At 29.8% G+C, this 11,578-nt stretch overlaps 1 protein-coding gene across 1 annotated transcript; it reads right to left on the reverse strand.

Annotated features, from left to right (window-relative positions):
* Positions 1 to 546: 546 nt before the first annotated feature.
* On the reverse strand, positions 547 to 11,440 carry LOC111697690 (interaptin). The gene is made up of 9 exons (XM_023467779.1): positions 11,336 to 11,440; positions 8,612 to 8,657; positions 8,021 to 8,084; positions 6,510 to 6,609; positions 5,483 to 5,880; positions 1,945 to 2,031; positions 1,585 to 1,682; positions 841 to 926; positions 547 to 657 (listed from the first exon to the last, which is right to left on the reverse strand). Exons 1-9 carry the CDS (start codon positions 11,435 to 11,437, stop codon positions 580 to 582), a joined length of 1,059 nt encoding a protein of 352 aa, XP_023323547.1. The 5' UTR covers positions 11,438 to 11,440; the 3' UTR covers positions 547 to 579.
* Positions 11,441 to 11,578: the final 138 nt, after the last annotated feature.

Below are 11,578 nucleotides of genomic sequence, written 5' to 3' on the forward strand. Positions count from 1 at the left end.
CTTCCAGTTCAGAATGTAGAATTATTATGTGATGTTTCCACTGGAACTCCACGACCTCTGATACCAGATACAATGAAAAGAGAAGTTTTTTCTGCCCTCCATAAAATTTCACATCCTGGGATCAGAGCTACTAGAAGGATGATTTCTGCAAGATTTGTTTGGAAAAAACTCAACAGTGATGTGAAACTGTGGTGCGAAAGCTGCGCAGATTGCCAAAAAGGAAAGATACAGAGACATACAAGATCTAAAATACAGCAAATTCCGGTTCCTCCTAGGCGTTTTTCACATATACATGTGGATATAGTAGGACCTTTACCATCCTCCAATGGTTTCACACACCTATTCACTATAATAGACAGATCAACTAGGTGGTTAGAAGCAATTCCTCTCTCTGCAACTAGTACCAAAGATTGTTCTGAAGCATTGTTTTTTAATTGGATAGCACGCTTTGGAGTACATTTCAATTAGTAACACATCATAAATAAAATTATTATTATTTTCCCTATCAAAACGTTAAAATTTACTTCTTTTAAAGTATCTAATATTAAAAAAGGACTCTTCTTTAAAAAATCTCTGCTACTATCCTGAGACCTGAATTTGCTCTTGAAGAACCGGAAGTAAGATTTCATTCCAACACGTGGCTAGACTCTCCTTATCCTTAACAATCAAAACAATCAAAGCAAGCAATCAATCAATGAGAGAGAGGAACCAATCTTAACCCAAGGGATGAGACTAAGAAAACCAAACAAAAAATATTTCGCTTCAATTTATGTTATACCTTCTTTAGAACAATATACATGAAACCAACAACTAACATGAGAAATAAAAAAATTAAATTACCCTTGGATTGACGGAGAATAAGGCTGACCAAATCTCCTTTTCCAGATCTATTGACAACATTGTCAACTCTGTACTTTGCGTTTCTTCTAATAATCAAGTATTGATTGAATTGATAGAAGCTAGGGTTTCCAATCGGAATTCCATTGCGCGGAATTTCACGCAACGCTTCTCAAATTGCGTGGAATTGGGCAGAATTGCGCGGAATCGCGCAGAATTGGCACTGAATTGGACGGAATTGTGCGGAATTGCGTGCAGTTTACAAGGCTCGCAATTGCGCGCAAGTAAAATCCACTTGCGTTGGAAACCCAAACAGAAACTTCTCTAGTATGTCAAATTTGTCCCCAGCAATCTTTTTTTAAATTTTCTTTATAAACACAATTACAGCTAAATTTTAGACTATTTTTATTCTATGCAAAAATAAATATTTGCTTTGACCCACTTTCATAAAACTACATTTAAAAAAATGCACAGGGTCAATGGCTTAAAAAAAGATAATTTACGATACTCTGCATATCTTTATATGCAAACAACATTCAATAAACATATCACAAGATTCTGGAGAAAAATAATCATGTTTTTTTAGATTTTAAAATAGATCTCAAAAGAGCTTTTTTAGAAAATGATCACTTGGACATCACACAAAGCGTATACTGGTTTTGAACTACCCAAAGCAGAGATTTATGGAAAATTTAAAAAAAGTTTAAGAAAAATAGAACAACACAACAATAAATCATGAATACTTTCCTAGAACAATATCAATGGTGTTGCTTCTTTTCTGCGTTTGATAGATTAAGCTTGACGTTGACATGGAAATAGGAGCTGGAGAACTATTATCACTATAACTAAACATGAACACACATTTTCTTTTGACATTTAGCATTTAGCTAAGACTGTGTAGTGTAGACCCTCCAATTAAAGAGTATCATATTAAACTCATAACTGACCATTAGTTTTTTATCTAAAAAAGAGTTGCTTTCTGATATTTTTCTTATTGTTTGTGCTGCGTAAAATCGCAAAAAAGATTTGCAAATAAGTTAAATTAATCTTTACCACATGCTCTTCATTCCAAACAAATAATTTAAACTAGAAAAGCTTTATTATTACCTAACAGAATATATTTTAAAGTTTTCTTCCTCTTGCTCCAGTTTAAGCAGTTTCCTCCCTTTCCGTCTATCTATTTGTTCAATATTCCTTTAGATAATGATATTCTTACAATATTCAATATATCCGTTAGTTCAAGAATCCTTTAGATAATGATATTCTTACAATAATCAATATATCCGTTAGTTCAATAATCCTTTAGAAAATGATATTCTAACAATATTCAATATATCTGTTTGTTCAAGAATCCTTTAGATAATGATATTCTTACAATATTCAATATATCCGTTAGTTCAAGATTCCTTTAGATAATGATATTCTTACAATATTCAATATATCCGTTAGTTCAAGATTCCTTTAAATAATGATATTCTTGCAATATTTAATGTGTCTATTAGTTCAATATTTCTTTACATAATGATATTCTTACAATATTCAATATATTCGTAGTTCAAGATTCCTTTAGCTAATGATATTCTTACAATATTAAATATTTCTGTAAGTTCAAGATTCCTTTAAATAATGATATTCTTGCAATATTTAATGTGTCTATTAGTTCAATATTTCTTTACATAATGATATTCTTACAATATTCTATATATCGGTTAGTTCAAGATTCCTTTAGCTAATGATATTCTTACAATATTCAATATTTCTGTAAGTTCAAGATTCCTTTAAATAGTGATATTCTTGCAATATTTAATGTGTCTATTAGTTCAATATTTCTTTACATAATGATATTCTTACAATATTCAATATATCTGTTAGTTCAATATTAGGGTTTCCAGTCGAAATTTTTGCAAGAAAGCAAGAAAATCCTGAGTGTCCCAATCGATCGAGCCGTTTAGCTGGCTTTACACAACTGTTACGCTGCGTAGATAGGGTCCGTGAAATATCCCTGTTTTGTGGGGAGGAACTATTCTCCCCTGTACTATATAGATGTTCTGTACATGTGTTTTCTAGAAGGAGTTGGAAATAAAGAACCTGTTTTCTGCCGAGAGCATTTGCATACTGCGCAGAAGCAGTGGACTTGTGTTCTTTTTTACAGTTTTGCAGAATATTCGTCGATTTTAAAAGTTAGTTATATTACAGAATGTATTCCTGATTATTATCGTGCTGAAATCAGTGGACTACTGTGGTAATTATGATTATAAATACTAAAATATTCTTTTGTGTTATACTTTATGAGTATTGGCTTGATTACAGTTCTTTAATGCCTGATGGGTATAATACCTTTGTTTGATAAGAAATGGTTTATATTATGCTCGTCAATGCTTTTTCTGTGATCTTAAAAAGTTTTATTTTACTAGACTGAAGTACTGTTCCACAATAAAACTTGAAGCCTTTTCCTGTGTTTTGATTCATCATGAGAAGGAATGAGAGTAGATGTGCTTACGGTTCAACCCAAAGAAACTCAGCACGGTACTTGATTTTTGTATTTTTGTATAGCAACATATATATATAGTATATACGAATGTCTTGGTTTATTATATAGAAGATATTCATATAAATTCTCTTTGAAAATCCCTGAGTCATTACTTCTATAAAATTGGCCTTAGTTTTGTTCCGATTACAGTTTCTATCATATTCATGTATTCTATTATTTGTCCAAATTTTCAAACCAATTTCTTTGGTTTTCATTTAATTTCTTTACCTTTAACAATATTGGGCACCTTCCTCTCCGCCCCCCCCCCCCCCCCCCTACACCCCCAACACCACCTTCTTTCTAAAGATTTCCATCTAGAATAAGATTATCTAAGTTTAATATCCTCATTTTATGGTTGTGACACAAACATTTTATCACTTTCCACTTTCGTGTTTTTACTTTGTTAACATTTTCAAGTACAATACTTTTTCAACTACATAATATTTCCTTTTTTCCTTTATTTTGTCAAATACTTGAATTTGTCCCTTTTTCACGGCACATTTCTCTTAAAAGGTTTTGACTTCCCCCCATTTATCTTTTATTTTCCTTTGTGCAGAATTTAGCGTTTTACTTTTATTTTACACTTGATCAATTTTAATCCATTTTCTTTAAACAATTCTTGTAATTGTCTTCAATCTTCTATAAATATATTTTCATATTTGTATATTTTTTAAGAGAAACATTTGAACTAGAACTTTGAGAATCACGTTTTATATTTCTATTTTAATCCAAATAAATGCAAATATATTTATGTAAATGTTTTACAGGAATTCATCGGCCTTTAAAGGTTGAGTGGATTCTAGACTTTATTACTTTTACTTTTCAGCATAAAATACCTTTTAAACAATTTGATACCATTGTTAGGATCCCAAACATTTTGGATTTCTGGATCCTGATCCGCAAAAATATGCGGATCCACGAATCCGCAAAATATCAATTAAAAACTGCAAAAAAAACTCTATTGCTCTCAAAACTCAAATCTGAACTGTTCAAAAAAGAGAGATCATCAAAAAATGTTCTTATTTTTGAATGGTTCATCAAGTTGTTGCATAAAAATTAGTAAAAAAAATTAAGAAAAATTATTCGAAAATCCTTCTTCTATTAAAAAAAACATAAAATCTTAAATAAATTGATCCAGGATCCTAGGTACTGCTTGAACTATGGAAATATTAGAATTCTGCAAAGTTTTCTAAGAAAAGATTTTCAAGTAACCCTCCAAGCAAAGATGGAAATTACCGAATAGTACCCTTGAGAATCCTTTATTTAATCAATAATAGGAAATAATTTTGTGGGTTTTAATTTTCAAGGTTTAAAAACTGATTATTTTCGTATTTATTATGACTGACTGCTTCCCAGCCAGGTATGTTTTACTGCAGTAGAAAGGCGCAAGTCACTTTTGTAGAGAAATAGCAATTGAAAATAATTAGTTTTGTCATCTTTGTACGAAAGCCGGAGGATCAATGGTAATGGCACTTACAGTCCCTTTACTATTTTTTATCATAACTTTGCAAACTGAAGATGTAAAACTTTACTATTTCAGATTTAGATTATTTGATCCAACATAATTCATAGTTTGAAATATCTAAGGTCTACGTTAAGCTGCAAAGATAATGTGTTATAAAATCATAGATTGTGGCAAAGAATCAATTCCTTTACAATAAAGATCTAAAAAGAAACAATGAAAGATAAAGATATGATTGTATAATAAATATCTAATATTACAATAGACATTTTCTTCTGGTTTCTTGACAGTTTCCAACAAAAGACTGTGAATGAGTTGTAAATTATGGAATATGAATCTTGCAAAATCTTCCAAAGTTTCTCTTTCTTGTTCATTTTCTGCCCCCCCCTCCCCCCAACCGTTCTCCTTCTTACTTAAAATAAATCATTCTTAATGTTAGTTTTTACCAGCGTTATTTCAAAATGAATGAATATTGTAGAATAGCCTTGTTAATGCTAGAATCTCTTAGGGGTAATAATCAAAATAATTTTTTTTTAAGTTCAGGAAAATTTTGAAATATTATTTAATTAAATCCTGTTATGATGAGAAGATTTAGAAAATGAAGACCCCTGACTTTCTTTACGCAGCCGTCCTTAGATTATAATTTATCATTCCTAACATCCCGCTTTATCACAACTCTACCATCAAACCCAAGCTCCTGTTCAGAATCCAACTCTTGTTCATAGTTTATATCCTGTTGAGAGATCAGCTCCTGTTCAGGGTTCAGATCCTGATCTGTGTTCAGCTCCTGCTCTGTCGTTTGCTCCTGTTCAGAGTTCAGCTTCTGTTTTGTGTTTTGCTCCTGTTCAGAGAATTGCTCCTGTTCAGTATTCAATTCCTGTTCAGTGTTCACCTCCTGAATTATGTTGACCTCCTGACTAATATTAAGCTCCTGTTTCTTACTTAACACCTCCTGCGTTTTTCTCTCCTGTTCTTTATTCAATTCCTGTTCAAGGATCAACTCATTATCCTGTTGTTTCATGAGTCCCTCCTGTTCATCCAAGGACCCCTCCTGACAAATTAAAGACAAAAATGTTTCAAAAATATCCACCTACATATCTATATAAATATATATTCATATTTATTTCAGTTCATTCAGAAAGTAGAATGGAGATTAAAGATTATAGTAAATTAAAGATGAAAATAGGTAAAGAGAGTCTAGAGAAAAAATACCAAAAAGAATGTTTTAAAGGGACTGTTTTTGTAATTTCAAGTGAGTCTCCTCGAAAAGATGGCAATGCTTGATTCACAACTGTATCCTTAAAAACTTTTATTTGATCAATGTGAATGTGAAACATATTGTACTTTTTCTGAATCTAAAGTGTTCAATTCTGATATTGATAATTGTTTAAAAATTTTCCTACAGTAGAAATCCGCAAGTTAAGTTTGTAGAGAAACAACAATAGAAAATAATCACTTTTAAAAATGATAAACATAGATGTCTAAATGCATACATTATCAGACAAAGCTTCTAAGGGTACTATTGTGAATGGGGTTCACCATATTGTGCATGGAGGGTCACTTAAAATTACACTTACAGTCCCTTAAATCAAGAAATAAAGTAGAGTATTCAAAGTTTGCGGGAAAAACGTTTGTGGCGGTTGGGGGGNATGAATATTTTTTAGGTGTACTGTCACTTACCTCTTGGTAATTTTGAGGTTCTATTGAGTGTTGCTGGGTCAAGGATCCATTGTTTGTTACAAAGTTGTTGTATCCTGTTATTATGCTTAGCTTCAGCTCTCTTAATCAAATATTGTTTGTTATAAAGTTGGTATATCCTGTTATTTTTAGCTTCAGCTTTCTAATAAAATACTGTTTGCTATAATTTATAAAGTTGTTATATCCTGTTATTATTCTCAGCTTTAGCTCTCTTATCAAATCTTGTCTGTTACAATTTATATCTTGTTATTATTCTTATCTTAAGCTCTTAAATCAAAAATTATTTTAAATAAAATTTTTATATCCTGTTATTGTTCTTAGCTTCATCTATCTAATTAAATATTGTTTGTTTTAAAATTGTTCTAATATTATTCTTAGCTTCATCTAACTAGTTTGTTATAAAGTTGTTCTAATATTATTCTTAGCTTCATCTAACTACGTAAATATTGTTTGTTATAAAGTTGTTCTAATATTATTCTTAGCTTCATCTATCTAATTCAATATTGTGTGTTATAAAGTTGTTCTAATATTATTCTTAGCTTCATCTAACTAAGTAAATATTGCTTGTTATAAAGTTGTTCTAATATTAGTCTTAGCTTCATCTAACTAAGTAAATATTGTTTGTTATAAAGTTGTTCTAATATTATTCTTAGCTTCATCTAACTAAGTAAATATTGTTTGTTATAAAGTTGTTCTAATATTATTCTTAGCTTCATCTAACTAAGTAAATATTGTTTGTTTTAAAATTGTTTTAATATTATTCTTAGCTTCATCTATCTAATTCAATATTGTTTGTTATAAAGTTGTTCTAATATTATTCTTAGCTTCATCTAACTAAGTAAATATTGTTTGTTATAAAGTTGTTCTAATATTATTCTTAGCTTCATCTAACTAAGTAAATATTGTTTGTTTTAAAATTGTTTTAATATTATTCTTAGCTTCATCTATCTAATTCAATATTGTTTGTTATAAAGTTGTTCTAATATTATTCTTAGCTTCATCTAACTAAGTAAATATTGTTTGTTTTAAAATTGTTTTAATATTATTCGTAGCTTCATCTATCTAATTCAATATTGTTTGTTATAAAGTTGTTCTAATATTGTTCGTAGCTTCATCTATCTAATTCAATATTGTGTGTTATAAAATTTTTCTAATATTTTTCGTAGCTTCATCTATCTAATTCAATATTGTGTGTTATAAAGTTGTTCTAATATTATTCTTAGCTTCATCTATCTAATTAAATTTTGTTTGTTATAAAGTTGTTCTGATATTATTCTTAGCTTCATCTAACTAAGTAAATATTGTTTGTTATATAGTTGTTGTATACCATTATTCTTAGCTTCAGCTTTCTAATCAAATATTGTTTGTTATATAGTTGTTGCATACCATTATTCTTAGATTCAGCTTTCTAATCAAATATTGTTTGTTATATTGTTTCATTAATATAAAAATTCATTTTAATAAAATTGATATTGATGATAAAAATGATCAACCTGATTTTCTGGTAAAAATCTTGAATAGATTCGAGGATTTCAACACAAGCCTGGCACAATTCTCCTATAAATCATATCTTTTTTCGAATGGTTAATTTTGTTTTGAAAAAAAAAAAATTTAAATGACAACAAAATAAAAGCATTACTTAACAAACTAATTTTAAAAGTAGCCTTGTTCAATAATTCGCAAAAATATACATTTTAAAGGGACTGTAAGCGTAATTTTAAGTGACCCTCCATACAAAGAGAGTAATGCACGATTTACAAAGGTACCCTTTAAAGCTCTATCTGATATGAATTAGATATCGATGTAGTTGTTCCTTTAAACTGTTTATTTTCATGCGGGGTTTCTCTTCAGAAGTAATTTGAGCATTTTTTGTTTATAAGAACTTGAATCAATTGAGAAAGTCACAGAAAAACAACGATATCTTCCCCCTTTTTGATGAAATAAGGTTTCAAGGGTACCGTTGCAAATCGGACATTGCCATCTTAGAAATTGAGGGTCACTTGAAATTACGCTTACAGTCCCTTTAAAGAGTATTTTTTTTCAGAAAAAAAAATAATTCTCGAGTCAACTAATTCTGAACTAACCTGAACCCAGAAGATTTAAAAGATCTTTCTCCTCTCCTTCGAGAATCTAAAGAACAAATAAAGATTAAAACTTTCAACTTAAAAATAAGAAAAATCAAAACTTTGCTCACCTTGGTAAAATTTGAATTTTAGTGTGTAAAAGAAAGATTAATTAAATAATTTCAGAGCCCAAAACTTGAAATAGAGTATCGTAATAAAAACCCAGTATCATAAACCCGGTTTCATGAATGGGGTCAGGCCGTTTGGTGGATACCAATATTTGCGGTAAAAAATATCATTTCCTATACGGTTTCTTTTTGTTCTTTTTTTGTTTTCCGATTGTTTAATTTAAATCTACGCAACTGTGCAGACCGCAAAAGACACAATGAGGAAACTCAAGAGTTTCGTTCAACGATATTCTCTTAAAATTCAGGCTCTGATAGCATATAATTTTTGTGTGTACACTGTTCCAGGTTATATTATGTTAAAGAGAAAGGGAAGTGTGAACCAGAAAAAAGTGGAATAGGAAGCCTTATTTCAGTTTACGGGTTCTCACTGTAGAAATCAGGGTTAGCATAAAAAACACCCAAAAAAAAACAATAAAACCCACTTTTAAAACCACCAGTAAGTAGGCTTTTTTTGTGGTTTTTAAAATTTTTTCTAATTATTGCCTTTTCTTCACTCTTATAAAGATGAAGTCTTCAGGAAATAAGGTGTACTATCAACTGTGTTGATTTTTAGGAGTACTGACACATTTATTCATTTCCTATGACTTGAACCAATGATCTTAACAAAATAAAAAATTGCTCAAATTTTGAGTTACTTAAACAAAATTTCATTAATCTACTTTAATTCAATTTCAAAACCTTGTCACTTTGGACGTCTTGGTTGCAAGTTTTAGACCAGACAAATCCAATTGTAGAAAACGTTTACAGAAATCGATCATCTGCAGTGCTTGTTCAAAGATATTAAAAAAACCAAGAAGAGCTTTCAAAATTTGTTGCGATAGGACAAGGATATAAAATTCCTTTGTCATTTTAATATTTGAATGAGCTGATGTTTTTCGGTATTTAACAGTGGTCTTCCTTCATGAGCATATAAATATCTACTGATCAATCCGAGTAGCCCCACCCACAATCAGAAATATGTATCCGAGTCAGAAAATAGAATTCTTCTAAAATCTATAGAACTATAATATAAAAAATTCAGTATTCCCTCTTCGATGAAGGAAGGTGATATTGTTGTACATGATTGTAGCCTTTTATCACAACATTATTATTCTTCAGAACTAAAAAGTTCACCTATTTCTTAAATTATGAATCAGTATGAAGCAGTAGTTTTAACTAATTTCAAATTAAAAACCCAAAAGAGGCTAGAGCTTAAAAATCCCAATAAAACACAATAAAAAACAAAAAACACAATAAAACATAATAAAACAAAATTAAACACAATAAAACATAATAATACAAAATTAAACACAATAAAACATAATAAAACACAATAAAACACAATAAAACTCAATAAAACACAATAAAACCCAATAAAACAGAATAAAACACAATAAAACTCAATATCATTTTTTCATCTTATTTCATCTCGACTGAAGTGGTTTTTTATCAGGGGCGTATTGGGGCAGGGGGGGGGACGAGAACCCTGCAGTTTCCCCCTTGAGACCCAAAACCCAGTGTATTAAATTTTCATATATATTCATTTTCTGAACAATTGACAATTTATCAATTTTAAGTTAATAGCCATTTGTAATGAATATAAACTCTATTTTTTAATACCGGGTTTATAGGGAGTGAACACTTAGCAACAACCGCTAGGCGGGTCAACTAAAAAAGTGCCCCCTACTAGACTAAACCTCCAATACGCCCCTGGTTTTCAAGAATTTCAAGATAAATTAATAACAGGGTATAATGTAAGCTCGTCATTGTAAATATAAGTCAGTGTCGATTGTCTATCATTTAAATATTTTAATTTTTAATAATTATTACCTGAAAGGTATTTTGTCAAAAATATATTTAGTATATGCCACCCTGTGTACTTTTTTTTTTGTTACTTCAACATGGCATTTCCCGCATTTATCTAACTTATTTTGACAATCAGACCATCTATTACATAATCAATCCAACTATAAATCCGTTAATTCCTTATCAAATCATTAATCCATTACTTGCTCAATATATCTATCAATCAATCAAGCCATCAATTCATCAATACCATAAATCAATTAATTACTTCATAAATCAAATCATCAATCTATCAATTACTAAATCAATCAAACCATCAATTACGTAATCAAGCAAAGCATCAATTCATTAATAACTTTTTCAATAAAAACATCAATCAATTAATTACTTAAATCTAACTATCAATTACTTAATCAATTAACCCATAAAAACGCAAATTACTTAATCAATCAAACCATCAATACATTCAATACTTAATCAATCAAAGCATTAAATCCATAAAATACTTTGTCAATCAATCTCTAATTACTTAATTAATCAAACCAACAATCCACTTATTACTTAATCGATAATACCATCTTTCTATCAATCCATTAATCGATGGATTACCTTATCAGTCAAACCATCAATTACTAAATCCTTTAACTACCAAAGGAATTAATTCCTTGATCAATCAACCCATCAATCCCATAATCAAACAATCAATGAATCGATCAAACCATCGATCAATCTATAGATCAATCCATCAACGGACCAATTGATGATTCAGCACCTGATCCAAGAGTTGTATATAGGTTGCCCCCTCCCGGGTATTATCGTCTATATTAATAAACGTTTCTTCTATCAAAATACCACAGAGGCAGCAGGTCAACATTTTTAATCTGAAACAACGGAGGAAAATAACTAAATTGTGATATTAACGTTTATTTATGATTTCACATCAATAAAATTATTAATTACAAGGAAATTTATTGGATATAATACGATTGTTTAAATTGTAATTCACTTTAATTGT

The sequence above is a fragment of the Eurytemora carolleeae genome, unplaced genomic scaffold (assembly GCF_000591075.1).
Source record: "Eurytemora carolleeae unplaced genomic scaffold, Eaff_2.0 scaffold253, whole genome shotgun sequence".
Classification (NCBI taxonomy): domain Eukaryota; kingdom Metazoa; phylum Arthropoda; class Copepoda; order Calanoida; family Temoridae; genus Eurytemora; species Eurytemora carolleeae.